This window comes from Rhamphochromis sp. 'chilingali' (assembly GCF_963969265.1).
Source record: "Rhamphochromis sp. 'chilingali' genome assembly, chromosome: 1".
Taxonomy (NCBI): domain Eukaryota; kingdom Metazoa; phylum Chordata; class Actinopteri; order Cichliformes; family Cichlidae; genus Rhamphochromis; species Rhamphochromis sp. 'chilingali'.
This window is the reverse complement of record NC_137929.1, coordinates 28,459,613-28,483,807: the sequence shown is the minus strand read 5'-3', so window position 1 is coordinate 28,483,807 and position 24,195 is coordinate 28,459,613. Positions and strand designations below refer to the sequence as shown.

The 24,195-nt window shown below is 41.2% G+C and overlaps 1 protein-coding gene across 2 annotated transcripts in view; it reads right to left on the bottom strand.

The window, feature by feature from the left end:
- Nucleotides 1–552: 552 nt before the first annotated feature.
- usp53a (ubiquitin specific peptidase 53a) overlaps nucleotides 553–24,195 on the bottom strand; it is a 31,278-nt gene continuing 7,635 nt past the window's right edge. Inside the window, exons 2-17 of one of the 2 annotated variants that reach the window (XM_080903692.1) lie at nucleotides 22,439–23,109; nucleotides 21,646–21,738; nucleotides 21,311–21,445; nucleotides 19,113–19,223; nucleotides 18,180–18,262; nucleotides 17,871–17,955; nucleotides 17,247–17,393; nucleotides 15,756–15,905; nucleotides 13,739–13,907; nucleotides 12,522–12,668; nucleotides 11,115–11,252; nucleotides 7,809–8,568; nucleotides 6,951–7,018; nucleotides 2,964–3,030; nucleotides 2,135–2,859; nucleotides 553–2,042 (exon numbers count right to left, since the gene is read on the bottom strand). In XM_080903692.1, coding sequence (XP_080759818.1) covers nucleotides 1,966–2,042; nucleotides 2,135–2,859; nucleotides 2,964–3,030; nucleotides 6,951–7,018; nucleotides 7,809–8,568; nucleotides 11,115–11,252; nucleotides 12,522–12,668; nucleotides 13,739–13,907; nucleotides 15,756–15,905; nucleotides 17,247–17,393; nucleotides 17,871–17,955; nucleotides 18,180–18,262; nucleotides 19,113–19,223; nucleotides 21,311–21,445; nucleotides 21,646–21,738; nucleotides 22,439–22,582 — 3,099 coding nt within the window. In that variant the 5' untranslated portion in view covers nucleotides 22,583–23,109 and the 3' untranslated portion in view covers nucleotides 553–1,965. The remainder of the gene's footprint in view (nucleotides 2,043–2,134; nucleotides 2,860–2,963; nucleotides 3,031–6,950; nucleotides 7,019–7,808; nucleotides 8,569–11,114; nucleotides 11,253–12,521; nucleotides 12,669–13,738; nucleotides 13,908–15,755; nucleotides 15,906–17,246; nucleotides 17,394–17,870; nucleotides 17,956–18,179; nucleotides 18,263–19,112; nucleotides 19,224–21,310; nucleotides 21,446–21,645; nucleotides 21,739–22,438; nucleotides 23,110–24,195) is intronic. The other variant, XM_080903693.1, reaches the window with a different exon arrangement.

Here is a 24,195-nt window from a genome sequence, read left to right as displayed (position 1 = left end):
TAAACTGAAATATTTGTACACCCATTACCTAATAAAAATGGGCAGTTGCTCTCTCTGATGCCTTTCGCTCTGTGAGAATTAAACCATACTGGTCACTGATGTATCTTGAGAGAGTTCTGTGCTTTGGTGAAAACTAGAGGGTTCCACAGAGGAGGGAAACTACAAAATTATTACAAAATGTTTTTAATAATATCAGTCCATGTGTGCTAAAGGGGGCACCTTGATAAAGCAAGGTAAAAGAAAACTTTTTTGTTTTATTAATTTGGAAATAGCGTTATTTAAAACACTTTAAAAATTGATTTCAATGGAAAAATCAAAATCATAAAACTGTATATTTGTAGTTGGGTAGCTGTTATATGATATGAAAAAGTGCATTCAAGACACACGACTGCAGGTGGCAGCAAAACCCCACATTTCCCACCAGCTGCCTTGCACAGCGACGTCCATGCTCCAGCCAAAAGGCAACATTTATCATCATGGAGAGTTTATTTGGATAATTTGATTTCTCCTCAAATCCCTGTTCTAAGCTTTGCTCCCCCGAAAGCAAGAGCTGACATGAAGATATGGTTAAGTAGAGCTGTTTATTTGACAACTGTTCAATAAAAATAAAATTAAAACGCTACAAAAATTCTTTAAAATCAAATTGTACAAACCATGGCTTCGATTTAATCTCGCCTCAACACAGAAAAATACAAAAGGCACTGCGTATTAGTCTGCTGAATATATATATATATATATAAAACATCTGAACCAAAAACAGTAAACCAGTGAAAGTCACAACACATTATTAGTAACTCCCTTCATAAAAAAAAAAAAAAAAAAAAGCAAAAGCCATATCTGATCACCAGATGACACAATTAAATCATCTCGTGTCCTCCAAGTGCAGACGTGCTGCTCACAGAAGCTATCGAAGAATCAAGTGACCAAAATCCAAAGAAATTATTCTTCTAAAGAGAAAAATAACAGAACCAAGGAGTGTGAAAAGAAAAAAATAAACAAGGAAAACAGTGCAAAGACATACATATATATATATATTTTTTTTTTTTTTAAGGAAAAGAAAATTCCGTAAAGATGATGGGATATGTGCAGGTGTCAATGAGGAGTAAGGATCTGACGCAGGCTTCTACCAACAGGCAATCAATTTAACACATTGACCCATCACCTTTTAAACCCACTCCAACACCCCTCCCTCACTCTTGAACAGTTATTTTGGTATACCAAACCTCTCACGAGTGTCTGACAGAGGCAGAGAAGGAAGAAAGTCCAACGCTGGTTATTTGCACAAGTTCACGCGCAAACAAGGACCCGAGTCTGTTGGCTTTACGGATTGTGCAAAGATGTCTCATCAGCTAAAACCTAATGTGGATGTCGTGGAGATTCACATTCATACGGATCCTTGGGATCCATTTTTTAAGTCGTGCCAAAAGCATATCTAGAGATTTCTGACCACAACTGGAACCTTTCCTTCTAAAACCCCCTGACAGGCAGGTATAACTGACAGAATTGGGGCAGACACCTCAGTCATAACACTGAAAAGAGAATAGTTAAACAAATAAGGGCATTCCACAGGATGTGCAGGAAGAGTGCGACTAGGAGGCATAAACAAAGAAAGAAATCACTTCATCTGCTGTTTAGTAAGTTGGTTTTACGTGACACATTCTTTACCTTCCCAACCCCTCTGCGTCCACAAATCCAGCAAAATATTTTTAGGCATAATTCTGTTTGTACCTTTCTGCTGTGCAAATTCACTGTTCAAAGCTTTTTAGTAGCTAGAAAGCTAATTAAAGACACCTGACATTTTTTTTTTTTAGTACAATCTCTTTGGCATCCAGTTTCATGTCCAACTAGCTGTTATGACAAGTACAAGAGAAAATACCTCTCCACATACGAGTCAATCTGTAGCAGTCGCAGTGCTTAACAATTCCTGTTGGCATCCAGCCATCAGAATCATTCAGTCCATAAAAATCATAGGAAACCATGCTCATCAAGACCCTTCGGAGTAACTGGATTCCACTTCGCAAAAGTCTTAGGAGTGGAAATGCCTGGAAAAACAAAAGCCAGAGAATCAGTCAGAGATTTAAACCAAACAGGTGCATGTGAGGTCTTAATAAAAGTGCGCTGTGCTTTTGCATACCTGATTCTGTTCTGCTTTTGGAAGGTTCTAGTGTTTGAACATCTGTCAAAGGGTGCCCCCTCCCTTCGACATCGCTCTCCCCTGATGACGTATGGTCCTGTGCTCTCACGTACACGGCAGGCCTCTTGTGGTATTTGGCCCGGTAAGTATCTGTCATACAGTTATCCACTGAAAAGTAAGTGGTGGGAAGAACTCGATCTGTCAGAGTTTGAGAGTCTGTACCATCATCGTGTCTGGACTTTGGACTGGGTAACCTCTCGTCGCTCTCGCTGGCCGACAGATCGTTCCTCTCCTGGTCTGACGACCCCGACTTGGAGCTGGCATCTGATGAAAGCCTGTGCTCGGCAGGCGTCTCGATCCACCGCCGGAGGCTTGTGTGCGAGTGGGGAGACGAGCCATTTTTAGGTTCGCTTCGGGAGCTAAACCGCTCTGGCACCTCTGGTGGTAAGGAGTGGATGCCAGATGGGTCTGTGCGACTGTTGCCAAAAGTCTTGAGAGGTAAAGGTAGAGGAAAGCTGTGAGACAGAGAGTCTGCAGGGCCAGAGCCATTCTCTTCTTGCTCCGAAAACTGTCCAACAAGGTCATCTGAGCTGTTCCACTCAGAGCTGCTGGTCTTTGCTAAGTAGGGAGGCACAGGGCTGCTGTCCACATTCTTCTCTCGCTCGTCGTCCAGGCCATTGTTCTTTTCCAAGATCCCGGGTGTGTCCCGGAAGGCTCTTCTTCTGCTTGAGCGCAAAAACAGAAACATTTATATTTCACTTAAACTTGTGAAAAGTCAAGTGAAGCATTTCGCTAACAACGTGCACTTCTGAATAACCTTTTTTTTTACCTTTGTAACAGCTGATCAGACAACATGTTGGACTCTTGGAGTTCAGGAGATTTTCTCCCTGGTTCATCTACACAAAAAAAATACATTTTCATCAGTACTTTATAACACAAGACCCTAATTTTGTAAAGTTACCACAAACAGATGGTCCAAAATAAGAGCCAGGTAGCATCTGTCACGGGTTTCCATTTGAATATTGCTACAATATCTACTTTATTTTTTTCCTGTCTCTCTCCTGCAGAGACATGTTATCTAACAGGGGTCATGGTAAGGCCTTTTGCCTGGTGCTGCGAGAGGAAGTATCAAAGCAGCTAGTCTGGCAGAGCGCCCTCAAGGCCCCAGTGTACCACTCTGACTGTCTGATCCAGCCAAAGAACATGGGCCCTCAAAGGGAATCTGGGTTCATATCCAGGCCTGTTAAGTTCGAGCCAACAGTCCTAATAAAACAATAAGGACCTTGATTGAACTCTAACTGGTTCATAAGTTCAGTCTAAAAACTAATTAATACAACAACAGACGAAAGTAACAGTCTTTTAACCTATAGGCCAAACATATCCCAGTGAGATGAGCCTGAGTTATGCTGCTAGTACTTGGGGCTGATGGTTGATTTTAGCCATGAGATCAGCACAAACACATGTTTAGAAGCAGGTCCCTGCACGGGGTCGGGTGTGGAGCTTTGCCAAGTTAGCTGGGCGTGTGTGATTTACTTGGCCTGCGCCAGACAACAGCTGACTAACAGGACAAGGAAGGGAGTGAGCGGCTGAGGACCATCTGTGATGTGTCAGCATACCCCCTCACCCCCACCCCCCACCGCTCTCTCAAAGCATTAGTGGCTAAATCCTTTGTGCTGGCATGCAATTACGCCGGGGTCAGACTCCAGACTTTACATACACTATTGCGTTTTTAAGCCGCTAAGACCATGCGACAATTCCCAATTTGATGCTGCTGCTGATTTGTGATGTTGGCAAGCAACCGTAACAATATCAGTCTTGATAACAAAAAGGGATGCAGTTGACGATGATTTTCTCTGTAGAAAATCCCCTCTCCGTCTTTAACGTCACGTGCAACAATGCAGAGAGAAAACTTGAACTTTAGCACTTAGCTGGTAAATCCTCCAGGTTCTGTGATTGATCTAATAACATTTCCAATTTTTCAACATAAACTTGAAAGTATGAATTAAAGTGCTTAAAAATGTGAACACCACAAAGAGAATGAGAAAGCATGAGAAAAAAAATCACTTTGAAAGAAAAGAAAAGGAGCTTTGAAAGTTTAAAACATTTAAACGAGGGTCATCAAGAACTGATCTGGTATCATTTTAATTTGCTGAAGTTTCGTTGACCTTTTTTGACTATTACAAAAAATAGAAAATAAATAGCACACAATGTAGCTTTAAGGCAGTCAAGTCATGATTCCAGCCTTGTGTTGTCTGATGTACTTAAAACATCTGGAACATCAATCAGAAGGGCATGCAGGTTTGCAACTCCAAGTTTCCAAGCAGGGAAACTGAACAAGAAATATCACATAAGTGAATCACAAAAAGTTGGGAAATGGCACGGCTTTTTTATGTTTCAGTGTAGCATGGTAATGGCACGGCAGTAGGTCAAAAGCCGTGGCGTACATGTGTACTCATTAGCATCATTCACTGGCTTGTTAAGTGGCATTAATGAGCCAAGCAACTGGCTCTTAACGTGCTACATCATGGACACAAATAAACAGCTATAAAAGATGTATGCAAACAGAATGTAGAAGGCATCCATGTAATGGTATAAAGGATGAAATTCAGTGACATTTAACCTTTTCTGATTGTCATGTCAGTTTGGGGGTTTTTTTTTAAACTAGATCAGAAAGCATCATAGTTGACTTTTGGCAACTATGATGATGATGACAAACAGCTGTAACAGCTTCAAAAGTGTATTTCTGTAGATAACTAGTGAGGTCTGCAGAAGCCAGTAAAGGAAAAGTGAGACAAACGCATCAGGTTCAAGTGTCCGTCCAATATGCTGGCAGGCGGGCAGGACGTACGATTTCACAGCGTGTCAAAAGTTCTGTCATTAAGGTGGCAAAAAAGGCCCCGACTCGAATCTCTTTCCTAGTGCAACAAGCCATCAGAAGAACGAATATTTGCGGTAAAAATGTCAACAATGCTCCTCACAACTGCCCTCCCACACGAATGTGCTTTCCGAAAGGATTTTAGTCTTTAATGGACTAGTGGAACCTGCTCAGGCTTCTCTGAAACTGCAGCTCACGCCAGACTACCACCACTGAACTCGTGCCAAATTGACTCTGGACACATTTACTGCGGCTTGTCAATACAATTTGCAGGCAGCCAGGCGTAAATATCCCATACTGATTTCAAAAATAGCTACCAGAGAAGAGTCTTCAAAGGCCCTTTCAGGGTTTTTTTGTTCTGTTTGGTTTTTTTTTAAACAAGGTTGAGCTTTGACAGTTCACAAAGCAACATTTCAAGACATTTGTGAACTACGAGACAGCTGTGGGTACTTTTGAAATATAACCAGGCCCTGTGAAACATTACAAACAAAAGAGAGGGAGAAGGATGAGTGGATGCAGCTTGATACAGATATAATCATAATTCCTTAACAGCCTGAATGAATAAATGAGAGGATCGATGAGTGCTTGTCCTAAAATTACTAGCAATAACTAAACTAAAGCAATACTACAGTTTGTTTGTTTTTTTACATTTTGCCAGATTAAAAACTGTGTATGCCACAGTAGTCTTTGCCTCCTTGCCAGGGCTTCAGTCACATGAATCTCTCTGCATGTGCTGATGCTCACAGACAAAAACAAGACCGGCGATGCTTCTGTTTCTCAACTTGCCACCCTTATGTTGTAGCTATATTTAACTCGGCAATGAATCTCAGATCATACCTGCATTTTCTTTTGGGAACTTGAAATAACTGCAGAGCTGTAAAACTGCATTTTATTTGAGCGGTGTTTGAATACCACCTTCTGACAGGTCCAGTCGTGGCATTTTCTGTCTGGCTGGGCACAGCTGGGTGGCCCCAACAAGCTCACTCATCTCCCCCTCCAATTCAGGATTAACTCAGGGTATTTCCATTGAGGGAATTAGCAAGGCATTTTTCATTTATAGTTTCTTTCGCTCCTTTTGCAGTGCTGATAGTGTGCATCAGCAAGCACATGCTAGATAAAGAATGTCAAGGGTGTCCAGGAGACAAGCCCCCTAGTGCTATTCGTGTCACCTTATCTCCCTCCCATCCTACCTAGAGGATAAAAGAAAATAAAAAAATACTGCAACTTCGCAACATGACTCATAGTTAAGACTCATCGTTTCTTTTTCCTTTTAAAACAGAAGTTCTGAGCTCTAAACCCGATTTTCACCCCAGATTTTGCATCCCTGTGAATCTAAAAGTTATTGTACTTCCTGTAGAAAGAAACCATTATTCACCGCAGTTAACAGTTGAAAAGGTCCTTGAGGTTTTTTTTCCCCTCCCCCCTACCATTTTCCATTTGTTCTTCTATTCACTGAAGGACAGCCAATTAAATAAAATTAAACTGAGCCTGGCTAGTATTTTTCCACACCAAAATAACAGTGTTGAAGGTACAAAGCTTGTTCCCCACATGGGCTCATTCTTCCTTTGAGCTCATGTAATTTCACTAGGTGCTGCATAACATAAACTTTACTCAGGAAAAAAAGGTCAGGGCCAGTCAGTCTGGAACCAGAGCGCACACTTCCATACAGTATCCCTTCAATCAGGCTGTGACCTTAACACGACTGATAGAACAATAAATCAAGGAAACTGCAGCATACTATCTTAATGTTTCAGGTCCTTACAACACATGGAAGTCTATTGGGGAGAGGAAGTATCTTCAGTATCAGGGCGGAGCCTTTGTCAGAAACTGATGCTTTCATCTATTCCCCTCTAATGTGTGACGAAAAATGTACACACATCTGGAGATTTACTTGAATAACGACAAAATACTAATTTTTCACTTAAAGCAATAGTTACTTACTAATGGAAATTGTTGAGTACAGCACGTCACTCTTCAATTCATCACTTCTTCTCTGAGGAAAGTTATCCCTAAAACACAAAAAATATAGTTATTATTTGTTTTTTTTAAAAGAGCCACGAGCTCAGAGCAGATAAAGGTGGATAACAACGACTTTAGTTAGAATCTGAGTGCATAGTTGCATCTCCAAAGAGACAGTGCAGTAGCATGATTTGCATCCCAGTATGAACCCAGACATCTTATTGTAAGTGTTATGCTTTTATCTCCTCTTAGATCGATAAGATGTAATAGAGAATAAAAATAATACAATAAAAAAAAAAAAATCACAATTTCACAGTTTTAGTGGCTTCAAGCTTTAACCCAAACCAGTCACAAAAACATCTTAAATCGTGTTGAAGAATTAATAATTAAGGAGACTCTTTACTAGCGTACTGTCAACAGATATGCTTAAATAATGCACCGGCTTTTGAAGAAGTCAGCTATCTGAGGCTGCCCCTGCTGAGTACAGGAGTTGTCAGCTATATGGGATCATTATCTACAAACAAGCCCTGAACTACAAATACAACAAATGACAGCCCAGGAAAATAGGATTTGTGCAACTGCCTTGTGTGCATTTATTGTTAAATGAGACCTGCTATTCTTAGATCAGTTTGTTTGTAATGTTTTATTATTTAGAAATGGCAGCACTTCCGAGACTCGAGTCCTTAAATGAGTAGGCCACGAGATGACAAAGCGCCTCTATGATGCTGTCGTCATGCAGGAAATATTGTGTCAGCTTTTTTTTCCTCTGCATCATGCTTTGCAGTGCAGAGTTTTGGTGCGTCTGGGTGATGTAAACCCAAGTGGAAGGATCTGTTTTACCTCATCAGATGCAGCTCAGGTATGGGCTGGAGGTCCTTGGAAGAAATGTTCTCTACAACGGGCGAGTCGAGATTAGCTGAGCCATTGCTCAGTCTATCACTGCTCTCATATCCAGATTCAGTTCTCTGAATCTTCCAGTTGTCACTGCGCACTTTAAGAGTTGCTGAGCCCTTTGCTCTGTCTTTGTCAGTGTGGCCCCCGCGGCTGTCCGAGTCCAGAGAGCTTCGGCTGCCACCTATTTCGTGCTTCTGCTCGTCCTCGTAGATGGTCATCAGGCTCTTTGGCTTACGTTCTTCCCGGCCTCCCCACAGATAATCTCGATCACGTGAGGGCGACTGACTATTGGGTCTCGTCTGGGGGCTGTGCTGCCTTCGTTCGTGACTTACATTCCCGCTACTTAATACGCTGTCTACATTTAGCGCTTCCCGAATTGGCTTCCAAGCTCGACCGGGCCTGCTGCGGCCGTTCTCTATATTTCCAGAAAGCCCTCTGGAGTCTTGGCTGCTGTCTGTATCGTATCCATTTGAGATCTGATCTAGTCTCCGCCTGTTATGACGACTAGTTACAATGGGCACATCAGGTAGCACTTGGTGCCTTAAACGAGAATTTTCATTGGAAGACCGGCCCCCAAGCTGCGGTGTTCGCTCAGTCCGAGTGGGACCTTTTCCTTGGCTGCTGTACAGTCGAGTCTCCAGGTACTGCTTGAAGCCATTCTCTGGAGGTGAAGCTGAGCGGGAGTAGGTCCTGTCGTGAGCTGGGTCTGAGAGAGAGAGAGCGAGAAAAAAAATTCATGCAAGAGCTTAAACTAATATATCTGTAGAGGATATTTATTAGAATTTTTTCGACTGGCATGTTGCAGGAACGATATTACAAAAGGAAAGTGTCATAAATCTCATTGCAAAAGGTAAAAATTGACTTAAACTGGCACTTCCACACAATAAGACAGGGCTGTGTTAAGAAAACAGCAGGCTAGGTGGAGAGTGAAGGAAGGGCATGATGACAATGGAGTTTCTGACATTTATGTCTGCAGCAGGCAGGAAAGTGTAAATTACAACCACAAGGAGTCGAGTTTCTTCCATGCTGTGTGCACAGAGGGCAGCCAGCTCATGCACAGACATCCATGCAGATATCGATGTCACCGGTGTGTTCCTACATAGAGTCTGGCCCATAAAGTTTTGGACAATGATACATTTTTTTTTATAAATTTGCATCTTTATATATCTACAGAACACTTTCAGACAATCAGACTGAACTCCACCGTCACTGACTTTCAATTTGAATTCAAGTGGTTCGACAAAGTATTGCATTAACTGTTTAGGAATTACAATAATTTTTGTAAACAGTCTCCTAGTATCTCTATCAAGAAGCATTTGCGTGCTTCCTATCATTCTGGCTGTAAACTTGACAGCTCGAAAAGTTTAGAATAAATTTTGAGAAAACATTTTAGGGGTGTCGAGTGGAGTCATGTTAATAATCCATTAAAATTTGTCTTGCATCCACTGAGGTCTTCAAGGACAACATAATTTATTGGTCGAAAATGGACAACAAAAACCTTACAACTCAGAAACTATGAATCCTACAAGTGTGCGTTGTATTGTTAACATATGCAAAGATCTTTATACAAATTTAAAAGATGTGACTTTGGACCTCTGGCCTGTCCTTCAAGGGCAATAGATGGATGTGAAAGTCACAGTGACAATAGTGCTGTATGTCTCTTATTGTTTGCATTAACATATAGACATATGGGAATTCTAAATGCCACATTATTTTGGACCTTAGGCCACTTCTTCAAGGTCAGGTAGGGTCAAACTTTCATTAAATGTCATTAAAATGGAAATCATACTGATATATGTGGATTCTAAATATCACATTTAGTTTGAATCCAAATATCATGTCACTTTTAACCTTTAACATCAGTTTTATATTTCACATTTGTCTTTCTTTCAAGTTGATCCCAAATGTGTTTTTACTGTACTTTTAAAAAGAACACAAAAAAGAAAATAAGTATATACAAAATACAATACTATTACCTTAAAATTAAATGCTGCCCAGAGAGTGAGCAGCCTTGGCGGAGGTTTGCGCTCTCTGAATACTTCTTGTTATTGGGCTGGATTACAAATTTTTCATGTTTTCCTTTCACAACGTTGATACTTAAGTCTTCTCCTACATTTTTAAGCAAAATCTGGTACTTTTTACATAAAACAAAAACTAGTGTCATGCAAATTTAGATTGCAAGGATCATCTGTTAAATGCATTCCCCTAACCTAAAGCTGGCAGCTAAAGGCTCCCTGCCTTGTACGGGAGTCATCATCTAAATGACGGGTAAACCTGATCCTTTTTTCAGCGTACAAAAATGAAATTTTATTCTTCACATAAAACTGTCATTCTTGGGAATAAGCATGCAAGAGATGGAGTCCCCTGCTTTGGATTTTGCTGACTGTGTGGCACAGTTAAATCACTTTAAACAGAGCTGTCTACAGTTTTGCTCACATATACACCACGATACCGGCCTGTTTTAAAAATTTTCTGCTGCCACCTCAATAATGTCAAATGTACACATGACTGTGAATCATTTTGGGAGAAGGGCAAGATGTTTAAATCTATACGGTTAAAGATCATGGAAAAATTCCTCAGGCTACTGAGGAAGTTGATTGAGCTTTTCCTGTTTCGTATCGTCGAGAGTCTGAGAATGAGCTATGATACGGTTAATTTATACTTCTTAGATTAACCGTAGTGTCACCTCTAGAATCGCCATTCATCACAACAATGACACTAGGCTGCCTTAACCTGGTGCATTTATTCATAAAGGGATGCAAGCTCTGTGCTAACACAGGCTACCGCTGTTGTCATGGTGGATTTGGTGTATTATATTGTGCTTGATAATCCCCCCCACACACTGACACTTAATGAAAGCAATGATATGCTGAAGGAGTATTAAAGTAACCTATATTAATCAGCATACTCATTAAGGCACACTGACTTAATTTGTGAGAAAAGTTTGTGCAGAAATACATTTTGGAATCAAATTTAAACCTTAGAATAAAAAAAATTAAAAAATTAAAATCAGCATTTGTTGCTCTTTGGTTTGATCTGCTTAGTTTCTGGTGTGTTTAATAATATTGGTGAAGACTACAGGACTACAGGGATCAAGGCAGGCACCAACAGACGTCAGCACCTAATCCCCTTTCTAACACATTGCTCCCAAACAGAGGGTGATATAAGGGAGGGGGAAGGCTGGGCTTTTGTAAAGCAACACCTGGCAATTCTGTGTATGTGCAGTTTTGCAGTCTGTATAGAGCAACCCACCTCTGTAGCGTGACTCCACCCTGTGTTGACCAGTCCTATCAGGCTCTCTTCGGGGTGAATGCGCCCTACGCATCTCTCCTGCTTTCTGGGCAACTTCTCGAGAAATCTCCCTAAGGCGGCTCTTGTGATTGCTTTTCACTAAGAAACAAGAAAAGACAAGAAAGGTATTTGAGACATTTTTTCCCCCCTCACTGTGTGACGAGGTTATATAGCCAGCACTTGAATAACGCTGACCCTTAAAAGAAATAAAAATAAAGTAGCGACGGGGCATTTGCTGAATCAGGTGGAGATTCCCACCATTAAAGTATTTTTATCCCCGTGTGCATAGATACATCTATCACCGCTACATCCTTTTCCTTGTCGCTCTTCGTCCCCGGCACCCCCGAGGCACTGAGAAGCTGCTGAGTGTGTAGACACAGGCGAACTTTACGGCACATTGCTGTGCTGATGGGAGAGGAAAGGCAGCGGGGAGGAAACACGGCCATGCAGAGGCTGGCGCTGCATCTCTGGCCCCACACTTTCTTTAAAGCAACGATTGGTCCTGGAATAATGCTGTTAACCATGTGAGATTTTAAAAGGAAGCGAGCGAGGACGAGGTGGCATCTCAGAAAAACAGAACAAAAAGGAAACAAAACATTCATATCATTCCAGATTTTTTATTCGTTTAATAAAAAGAAAAGAAAAGAAAAAAAAAGCGGCGGATGTTTTTGAGATTCCACACATTCCGCAAAGCAGGAAGTGTAGCAGTTTAACCACACGATGAATCAGTTTGATAAATTTGACTCTGCTACTCCTTAAAACTGCAGCAGCTGCTGACATTTCATTGTCTTGCAGCATCCTCTCCCATAGTGATCTGTTCAAGGACACGAACAACTTCATACCAGCAGAATGTACAAGGATATCAAAGAAGACGCCGTTAAATCGCATAAATAACTCCTCTTCTCAATTCACTCTCCCCTCTGCTTGCAATTAAGCATGTGCATAATGACCTCTCTCTCTCTCCTCACTAAGGGTCTCTAATCCCTTCTGTATTACTAGCATGGCCAGATTTAGTTTCGGAGCAAAGACATTTAATTATCTCTTCCGCTAGCTGCTGTTCCAGATCTGTGCTTGTCACCACTCTCCGAGGACAAAGTATTTATGAATTAAGGAGTCTTTTCAAGGCTGAAAAACTGCCACACAACATGACTCACCTCTCTGTTTGCATCTCTTCTTATTCACATCAAAACATTTGTGTGTAAACCATAAACTAGGTTTACACAGGTTACATAGCAAAGTGTAGCAGTTTGTAGCAGGTTGGTTTGCGCTGCTAATAATTTGATTTAATTTGTAATAGAGGCAAAAATGAAATAAAAAAAAAAAAAAAAAAAGCTGCTTAATCCCTCCATATTCGTTCCCCCCCTTTACCTGTTCCCCGTCCTCCACTGGTCTGAGTGCTGCCCCTGCTGAGGATTGAAGGGGTTTTCTTGAAAAGATCCTGGCCCAGCAGAGCATTCAGGTTCTCTCTGGTGAGGTCCAGTTTTCTGGGGGAGACTGAAACTTGGGACTCAGTGACTAGAAAGAAAGGAAAAATGTTTTAAAGGTAAGGCCATGCATGTAGGCGTGTCCTTCCCATGAAGAAAAAAAAAATCCTGTTGAGTGAAGATCAATAAAAAAAAACAAAAACTAATTTTACCTGAAACTACAACACAGAATTCAATTACAAGATCCACACTGTGTACTACTTCTTGATTTTTGGAGGATGATCCAGTTTAGTCGGGCGCCCTGTCAGCTCTGACGGACAGTGAGCGCTTGCCACAGCCTGGACCTGGGGCACAGCCAGCGTGGAGGGCTGGAGGAGGGTCTTTAAAAGGGATAAAAACCTCCCCAACCACACAAATCCAGGGATATGTAATCCCAACAGGAGAGATGTTCAGCTGTTCACATCAGCAGCGGCAAAGGCAAACAGTGCATTTGATTTGGGAGGTTTTTTTCCTTATTTTTCCCCCCCGACTTCTGATTTAAATTTTACATTTTAATTTTGTTACTTTAATGTACTCGGAGGGAGTATGGAAATTTTTCAACTAAACAGCCGGCTGTGTGAGAATTTTAAGTAGTAAAAAAAATTTAAAAAATACATTTCCATGAAAGATTTAGTGCTCAACTCAAGCTAAAGGTTTACAGAGGCAAATAAGCCACACTTCAAACCCCACAGCAAACATTCACCTCAAACTTGAGACTACATTTGCATTTCAAAACAAACCACTCGGAAAACTTTGGCTACACTTTGCCATTCGACCAGGCGGTAGTAGTAACATTCAGATTTTCTTTTTCTTGGCCTCCAACACTGCACTAAAAAGACAGGCATCTGCACCAATCAGCTTCACTTTAATGGCTGCTTGTTTTTTTTTTAATGGTGGGACATTATAATCAAATGGGGCATTTGGGATGTGACACCACATAATGAATGCTGAGAAAAAGACAGTTGGAATATCAAAGAGAAACACACAGGGCAGTTTGGATGGTGTCATTTCCACAAAAAGACACTCAATCAACAACATCATCACACCTGATATAAAACTGCTATGACGAGGCTTTTAAATGCCAGCATGATGACCTCTGAGGTTATTTTTAAAACATCGTACCTTGCGCTTCTCCATTAACGGGGTTCTTGCTGTGGGACTGGCTGCTGTTTTGTTTTGAGGCATCTTCTGTGGCGATAGCGCTCCCATTTTGATTGGCATAAAAAAGAAGAAGAGGCTGGAAGTGACCTTTGATACATTTACTGACGACATCTTTCCACCGGGAGCCGATCTGCACCAGGAAACAAAGAAGAAAAGAAGAAAAAAGCAGGGTCAATTAACACATTTTAGCATACCGTATAATACTATACCTTCATGTGTGATAGCACAAAGTGAACCAACATGCATTCAAGGGTATAAATATATATAAAATTCACATGCAACTTCAGACTATGTGTGACAAAATGGGGTGTAGCTTTAATTTGTGAGTGAATATAACACACTAAGGCCAAAGCACACAATCACATTAGCAAAGCTGTGTAAGGTGCGCGTCTCTCCACAAAGGTACCACAAAGGCAGGCTGCAGGCTAACAGATGCTTCTGTGCTCCTTAATTAAGCAAATGACGGGGGTAGAGGGAGGGGGGAGAAAGAGAAAGCAGGTGTGGAAGAGATGGCAAAACAAGGTAAAGAGCAACCAATTCAAAGGAACACAGACAGAGGGGGAAAGGATTTTGACTTGGGGAATGTGCACATATACAATATAGAGGAGGAAGACAAGCCGTGATTGACAAAGCATGTTAGATCAAGGCAAAACAGAGACACATCTGTGTGATTTTTGGATCCTCTTTTCAATGGTGAGGCACAACATTTTTTATCTGAAAGGGCCAAAGACATGTTAAGGGTTAAGACTCTTGGCCAAATCTGCCTTTCTGTTACAGCTTTTTCTCTTAAAGTCTATTTTTTTGCCCTCCAGTTTTCAGAAAATCTTTAAATGAATGTTAAAGCAGATATATCTGTGAGCTTCAAAACAATCTCCAACCTCTTCAGCTAAAACCAGTAAAGCTTTATCTGTTGCTAATGTTACATATCATTTACCACTAGTGCATTAACATCGGCCATGTTCTGATTAATGCAAGTGTCTTTAAGCTACCCATGACCCACCATCCGATCAGAACAGCTAGTGAGTTACTGCACTTAGGATTTTGTGCAATTTTATTTCATGCAATGGAAACACAGTAATTGGGCTACACTGCAGCAGTCATTAAGGGGCTGGGACTTGGGGAGTCACAGAAACACTGGCAAGTTTCATTCCAGGTATGGACTTGGCAGGCGCAGAGTACTCTAGCTCCTCCATCTCAGTTGGGAGGGGTTGCACACGCAGCACAAGCTGCTGATGGATTGACACAGAGCCAGCCGGCCGCTGCACCACAGTCCCCGTGAAAATTGTGAGGATGTGAGACAGAAGGCATGCTTGCATGTACACACCATGAAAATAAATCCAACATTAACGGGAAAAAACAACTAAAGGATGATAGGATTCAAAAGTGAGTGTGCACAAACAAACTACCAGAACACAGACACACAAAACCCACTTTCTACATCATGCACACTACACATTGTAACGCAGCATTGTCACATCTCCTTAAACTTTACCCAGCTTCATAAAAAAAAATAAAAACGTCTTTATTAGCTATCTGTGCTTTACTACTGCAGTGCTCTGAGACTACAGAGTAGAGTGTTTGCAGTAGAAATCAGGCAGGAAGTTGGGAGTTTGGCTGACTCCTCGCTGCCATAAAGGCTCATCAAACCAGAGGCTCATGAAGCGCAATCAATGTGGTCCTTATTGGACGATAAAAAGTCTTTGTAACAGAGATAAGAGACTGAACATTCGGTCTCGTCTGTAGCAGCTTCTGCTTATCTGTTCAGTGATAACATGAATCCCAAACTCTGATTTTTTTTCTTCTTTAGAAAAAGCTTGCACTAATTCTATTCTAACATCTAAAAATACCACAAGGAAGGAAAAAAAAAGACTTTTCATATGTGTGCTGTACAACTTCCTTGCTATTATAATAAATATGTTTCTTATTTTCACATGTGACTCATTTAACATGACTTGAGCACTAGTGCACGCTCTCTCACCTCTTTGACTGTTGCGTCATCAAAGAAGACCCATTTGGCAGATTTGGTGTGGAAGGTGAAGGCACAGTAGTGACGGCTGGAGTAGCAGATCATTCCCACGAGCATCAGCTCTCCCTTTTTGGCATGCTCATCTGTCACCCTGTAGAAGAGCTGTGTATACACACACACACACACACACACACACACACACACACACACACACACACACACACACACACACACACACACACACAAATGCATCAATTACACAGTTAAATCACCACCAAAGTAAGTTGGAAGGCAGCTAAATGATGCAGAGAGCTAGCAGCGTCAGTTACTCCATTTGTTTACAGATTAAGGTCTGAGGGAATGAACTAGCATTGATTCGGTAATCAGTACAAGTAAAGGCTGGTTTGAATCACTGCAGGGGCAGCATATCTTTCCATCCTGGCTACAGGGGTAACCTAGTACTATGCTGTGTTATTTTCAAATGATACAAAGTGTGACTTGTTTGTCCCTCCCATGATTCTTGTACAGCCAGTTCTCCGGCTCTCACTCACTCACACAAACAATGGATTTCAAAGCAAATGATGGTGGCAGTAAGCTCCCTTTTAACGCCCAATAAAGTCACATGAAATGTGACTCCCCAATGAATAAAAGCCTTTGTGGCACATTAGCGGGTGGGTGAGACTGAAAATTCTTCCCATGTCCTAATTTTGTCTGAGTCGTAAAACGAGTGGCTGAAACGCTTCAATCCAAAATAAAAAGATAAATAAATAAATCAAAGTTATGTAAGGTGTAATTCGTATGAGCACGTCCTCACATCAACTCCACTGATCGACTCTGGCTTGTGGAACTCATCCACGTGTGTTGGATGTAAACACTAACAAGCACATATTAAGTAATGTGTCACTATAGTTTATGTTTACTGTGAACATGGCTGAAAATGATCTATGTACATAAACAGAAAGCAGACTTTTATGAGAAAAAAAAGACAACATCACTCCAGCTGTGCATACTTGTGATTAAGAATATATGAATATAAATTAAAAAACATAAAAACAAAAACAAAGTTGTGCTGAACCCCCCCATCTCAGTGGTATCCATTTAGTTGACATGTTCGCTTAGGAAGGGATCCACGCACACACACAGACACACAAAGATGAGAGGAGGGGCTTTTTGACAAGCTGACCAAGGCCAGCAGGGGCTTTTTGATCAGTGGCATGGGCCAACTGGGCATTGGGAGTTGACGGCTTACGCAACTACCCCGATTTACAGAGAAATAAATCCCTACTTTATTTCCCACATATGTTGAATTGCACAAAAAAAAAAAAAACAACAACAACAACAACATCAAAACAGCAGGGCAAGAGGCACTGCTTGTGTAACAGTTGTATAAATAATAATTCACAAATATACTGACACATTCAATAAAATCTCTGAATACTCAGATTAATCCAGTAAAACGTCATAATGTGTAGGATATAGAAACTAATGCATGAGATTGCTCACCGAGGAAAGATTGAGAACAGGCCCTAGTGAGCGGATAACATCCTCAGTGAGGTCCGACTGGTCGGAGTCCCACACAAAGCCTATGGTGACAATTTCTGGGGAGTTCATGAGGACTCGTCTGATCCTGATCTTCTGGCCACAGTTGCTCTGGCAAAAAGAGAGAGAGACGCATAGATAAAGACAACAAAAACAAGTTCAGCTGGTTAGAAAGTAGCCTACGACCACAAAAAGCCCCCAAGAAAATGTACTAATTGGAAAGAGTGCCCTTAAATCACACATTTTACTGAAAAAAATGATTAATTTTGCTGGTTAAATAAGGCAAGATAAGATTTTTTTTGTACTAGAAGGTTTGTAATTTAAAACCAGTTTGAGCCAAAGAATCATGGCATCTGGCCAAATGTGTCAAACGATGCTAAGACTGAATAATGTTGACATTTTAACTTTCTTATAATCTTTCTCACACTTCAGTAATGGCCAATTTATGAGATATGATATGTACTGGGTGTACTAAGTAGCAGCGAGGCCAGTCAACAAAGTTGATGTTTTCCAGATTGCTCTTTCACGCAACATCAATGTCATTTTTGGGTGTAAATGCTTCAGTAAAACTCTGGAAGGGTCACTTACTGGACAGTTACGAAGGTCCCCGATCGTACTCGCTGCTTTTAACACGTCCCCAAAAGACTCATCTCTCCGCTGAGGCGTCTGTTGACTGAGAAAGAAGGCAGTGTAAACAGCACATTGTCAGCAGAACTATAGGAAAGAACAAGCAGAGACAAATAAAGATAAGGCACGCTCAGAGACAAACACACTTTTGAAATGCCGCAGTCAGCAAAAGAAATCAGAGTTCTGACCTTGTGATAATTGAAAGAGAGTGTGGAGCAAGACAAATGACAAAAGGGTGCTAAAGGAGGTTACATACTGTCTTTGGCTTACCAGAGTGCGGTGGTGGAGACATAATGCACCAGCTCTGTAAACGGCAGTGGGTCAGAAGATGCCCCACAGCTACGGCACACACACTGCAGAAGAGAGAGGAGAGAGTGACCAACGTGGGCGACAAACAAAAGGATAGAAGTTACCAACAAATTAACGAAATAATAAGTGCACATGTGATTTCGCAAACGTAAGCACTGCATATGACTGGTTAGCATATCAGAGAGTCACTTTCCAGAAATGGGACAAAACCAGTTCTTTGATTTTTGGCTTATTTCCCTGTGATCACATATAAACTCCGAGCTCTCCAGTATCCTTTTAAGTCAGACAACTGACATTATCAGGCGTACGATTTCAGGCCTCTGTTTGAGGGAGGCAATGCTCATTTGGGCCTTTATAATATTTGCAGGATAGGGTGCCCTGAAGTCGAGGTGGAACCAAATCCACCGACTCTGCTCCTGAGGGATTTAGTCCAAAGGCGTATTATTTGTTAGATTCACAGATAGAACTGGTTCGGGACAGAGACAGTGATGGGCATCAGAGCCACGGGGAAGAGTCTTGTGTTTGTGTGTTTGTGTGTCTGTGTTGCGCCGAGGTGGAATTTATGTGTACTCTCCTGACCAGAAACACCCTCTATATTTCACTGGGGGCGAGCCAGTATCAAAACATGACTGATTGGATTTCTATTGTCTCAGACGGTGATTAATACCTGTGTGCGCATGTCGCTTAATCCTAACACTGTCTAGTGTGTCTGGCTTTTCCACTCAACACAGTAGAGACTGTGCAAACAAAGATTAAACAAACTAAAACACACACACACACACAAAGTGAAGACACAAAATTAATATAACCAACTCGTGCTTAGATAAGCCAGAATAAACAAGCAAGCTTCCAGGGAATATAATATTTATTATTACTTCCTAGCCTCTTACTGACCTGTTCATAAAGTGACATGGCGAACTTCTGATGTGTGATGCAAGAGTTTGAAGTGCAGGCATCTGTCTCCTCAGGCACAATGTGCAGGTGGATCCTCTCCAGTATGTTTTCCTGTGACAGGACAGGAAAACTGTCAGGTATGGGGCTGATGGTGGTGAGGGGGAACATTCCACACAGCCTATAGTTTCTCTCCAATTCAGCGATTTCCAAGACAAAGATTGCAGTGTAATAAAATATACGGCCCATATTATACAGAAACTTCAATTTTAGCAGTCGTGTTGTAAACCTTGCAGCAGAAGGAGCACGTTAAAAGAAGAAGCTCCACTCCGTTTTAGCTCCTTCCTGGTTCTAACGCTTGTGAGTTTATGAAATATTAAGGCTGTGAGGTAGGCCTGCAAAGGTTACAGGCTATACTTCACAGGCTGTTAATCTGACACTAGCCAACTCCTCACATAAATTCTCTGCCAGCACACTGCTGCCAATGCTTTAGAGAGAAAACGCTCAAGGGCAAAGATCTGCGCGGTATTAAGAAATGGTACGTCCACATGAGACAAAGAAAACTTTGGAATTTCAGTTTAACAATCCCTCTTCTGAAAAAGCAGGGACATGATTTAAAACGTAGATAAAAATCTGCAGATCATTTAAATGATGTAAAGCAGTCAAATGCAAAACATCAAACGTTGTAACTATGAAAACATGAAAATATTTTGAATAAGATACCAACAGTTCAGATAGAGCATCATATCTTTTAACAACACCCTGTACATGTTTGGGAACTAAGGAGAGCAACTGCTGTAGCAGATGAAAGCCAAGGGAAAAAAAAGAAAAACCAAGAAGGGGGTTTTGCATTTTGGCTTGACACTGGCTTTAAGCTTCTAAAGAGTTCAGGGCCTCCTTTGTCTTTCCGTTTCATAACGTACCAAATATTTTTAATGGGAACATGTTTGGCCTCAAGACAAGCCACTCTATTAACCAGACTCTTTTACCACTAGAAAAAGCACAAGTGGTGGTTTTTGTGCTGCTGAAATAAGTTAACGAGTCTCTGAGAAAGACGTCTGGATGGCAGCATGTTACATTTCGTTAGTATGTGCACTGATGACCCCCGTGTGATCACAGATGCTGACTAACTCTGAACCACGTGCTGATAATAAGCCCAACAATCATCCTTTTTAGTCCTCATAATGCATCCATAAAAATATTTTTAAATTAGAGAAATTTATTGGAATTCTCAAAAACTTTTAATTACTTACACAAAAGTGGACATACTCCTTTACATATCTACTTCTGTAAGTGTTTCTGGGATCTCCCCCCCTCAGCCAGCCAACTTTGTAGTTAGTTGAAATACAAAATAGCAGGTAGAACATCTCGTAACGGAATAGTTTGCCAACTATTTTTCAGACAACTGCCCATGTGCCATTTTTTCTTAACTATTCATATAGTTTATATGGTTTTCTACATAACACCTCATCATGTGGTAGGTTGATCTGTAACTTATAGGAGAAGCAAAGTGACAAAAATCACACTTGTACAGCCCAATGTGCACGAGTACACTCATCCCCCCGTTGTATTCGCCAGAAGTTAGATTCCCTCTTTTGTTTATTCCATTTCTGTGTAATTGCACTTCCTAAATAGATAAACAACCGTTGCGTGGGGAGGGGAACAAAAAAATAAATAAATCAGGATACATCTGTGCCATTTTGGTGTACAGTTTACAGGCACAAGATATCAACATTGTAAGAGAAAAAATTCACTAACCAAACGTGATTGACAAAATAAAACTTTTTAAACAAATTAAAAGCAGGGTAACAGGACCTTTCCTTTTTGGCTGGAGTCATAGTAAAACTGGGACAAAAATAATTAGACTAGTTGAAAATATTTTTTTAAAGTGGTAAAAGAGCAGAAAAACTGAAAGCAATATGCTAGAACGATAAAGACCATATGAAAGTGATTCTTCAAAAGCTCATGTGCCATACTATGGCAGCAGATAAAAAAAGCGGTTCAAACACAACTCTGGTACTTATATAAGCTGTCATGATGATATTCAGCGCCTATGTGGCTGGGGTTGATGGGAGGGACAGAAGCTGTTTCAGTGACCTCGCCGAACAGTTTCATGGCAGTGCTTCGCTTGAGCTGTGCGGCAGGATAACACACAAACATACACGAATCCCTCCCGCCATAGTGTTGCCACAGGAACTTACAAAGCACTCTGCGGCATCATCCATGAAGCCCAGCTGGAAGCGCTGCTCGTCCTTAAAGGTCTCCGCCAAGGCGTGACGCAGGTTGTCAGAGGGCAGGGCTCGCTCCCGACTGTGCTGGAACTGGGTGAAAATACCCTGAAGAAGAGAGCAAGAACTTGTTTACACCCTGACAACGGCATATTGTGTTTACAGAAAGCATTTGTGTCACATTTACCGCTCAATGCACAGTCTGAATATGAGAGCAGATGCTCTACACATTCATGCTGACAAACAGGAGCTGCACGGTTACTTTAAAGTGTCAGCTCTTATTAAATAGGCTTATGATCGCATCTTACCTTTAATGCACAAAAAATGCACGACTCTCCCAGACAGAAGTGTCCAGGCAGCTGCCTCAAGCTGCGTCTGAAGATGTCCAGATGCCATAGTACCTACACAAGGGATAGAGCAGAAGCTCGTGAGGCTGCCCTTACACCATAAGATGTTGGGCATATCTCTTACTTACAAGATAAAGCAGTCAAGCAAACACATTCATATGCACTTCAAATATATAGATTTTCTGTACCAATCTGCCTATTTACAAAATAATCATTAAGAAAAGATTCACATTTTTCCCCCATTATGAAACTTAACATCTTTTTAGTTGCTCATAACATGCAGGCATGCTACAATAATAAACTCTCCAAGGTCATAACAACGAGGAGTGGGTGAGAGAACAACTCCCTCACAGAAACAAAGCTGAAAGTAATGATCATCTTCGACCAGCTCATCGGTTGTCTCACACACCCTCTGAGTAAGACCGTCCGATGCTGACCTCACTGCGCGTTGGCTGATATAATGAACTAACTCACCAGCCAGTACCCCACAAGAAAAAAAACAAAACTAACCATCCAGAATGAATAAATAGCTGGGAAGCTCTGACAAATACAGACAGTGACTAAGCTTTGCAATTTCCAAATAAATAATGGTTATTTTTTCAAGAGGGTGGAACATGTTCCCAGAGGGGGGCTGCAATAAATAAAGTTATACAAGCAGCAAATAAATTGAAGAAGTTTGGAGGACCGGTTAGAAGCAGTGACTGCCATTTTTGTGCAGTTTTTACATAAAAATGTTCATGAGGTGTCAACAAACCTGCACAGCACTGTTGAGGAAACAGCTGTTCTGGCCAGGCTCGTTGAGCAGTCCTTTGGTGGGGGCCAGAGACAGCATGCTCCCCGGCTGGTAGGATTTCCCCAGATTGCCCCCTGGCTTCCTGAAGAACTTGACCCATGCCATTGGTTAGTAGGGTTGCCTTAGTACAGGTGAAATAGTCAGATGACACGGTGGGTGGATGCTTAGATCAGATCCCCGGAGCCCTGAAGAAGCAGCTGTCCAACAGTCTGAAGCTAAGTTATTCCACAAGCTGCAGCGGCTGCTCTGCTATACATGGGAGTCCAGTCTATGTCTGCAGCTCAAGGAAAAGGTCCTTATATCGTGCCAATTACTTAAAAATCTTCTGTATTAAAAATTGAAAAATAAACACACATGTGCGCACAAACGCACACATACACACAAAAAAAAATTACAATCCAACTCTTCTTTTTGGCCGGCCTTTGTTAACCAGTGATCTAATATGATGCATTCTCAACACGAAGGGACGCATTTCAAACATCTTGTGCTGTTTGTGGTCAAAACTTCATAACAGCTTCAGAACAAATTGTTGACACCTATAAGAAAATCCTGCCACATGGTCCTGGCGACTCTTCCCTTGTTCCCGCTCAGAAGTTCACACGTCGAAAGGTTAGACAGCAAACACGACCGGGCTGTGTAAGAAAAAACAAAAAGAGAACTAGATTTAAAAACACGTTAACAGCTAATGTGGTTTGCTGCTTTTTATCCATTATGCCTTGCTGCTTTAACATACATTTAACACTACTGCACTGGATGAGTGATTCAAAACAATACCACAGGAAGTCACATGTGAAATTTCAGTCGTGTACCTCCAAATTGAGGTCAAACCTGACTGTTTATACATGTCAGGAAAGCTTATATATTAACTTTTACAGCCACCCTTTGCACTGGAGGCGTGTCAAACTAAAGATGGCACTAACTTTGGTTTCACATTAACATTCAGACAAATTTATTATTTCCTAAACAATACAGACAGAGAGCCAACACACACGTAGGAGTTACAGCTCACTAGGCTGCAGCCTGTACTTCATTTAAAAGGCAGAAAAATTAAGAATTATGAATTTTCAAATTTTCTACAGTATAGACAAAAGAAAGACACTTAAAAGAAAAAGAAAAAAGGGAGGGGCGATGGTGACAATTGTGCAAAGAGCTATCATCAGACAGGAAGCGAGCTTAGAGGAAACACTGGATTTTTTTCCCCCCCTCTAATACTGACGCAGAACATCACTTCCCCAGTATGTATCACTTTCACTGGAGGGGATTAACTCTTGTCAGTATCAGTTAATTGGTTAATGTTTCATCCAATTAATAATCCAACATCATATTAAATAGAAAAAAATAAGGGACCAGAATCCAAAGCAACAGATCAGTTTAATTTGCCATCTTGTTACTGGACTTTAATTAAGGTCCTCAATTTACACAGTAATTTGAAACCAGAAAACTACTTCCCTTTCTCTACTCAACATAATCGAACAATAGTTAAAAGACCCATCTGAATAAATTCTGCGTACTTCTCTACTTCTGACTTCTCACTATGGGATGCAGTGGTACCTCTGTTGAAATAGAAGCATACAAAGATTGTGGCATTATTTGCAAACACCAATCACAACTTTCACTTTATAAATGCTAAAAATACATATGGGGAGAGAGGCCTGAAAAAGCAGTTCTAAAGACGTGGCTGTACATCAATCAGCACCGAGACACACGGTCTAAAACTG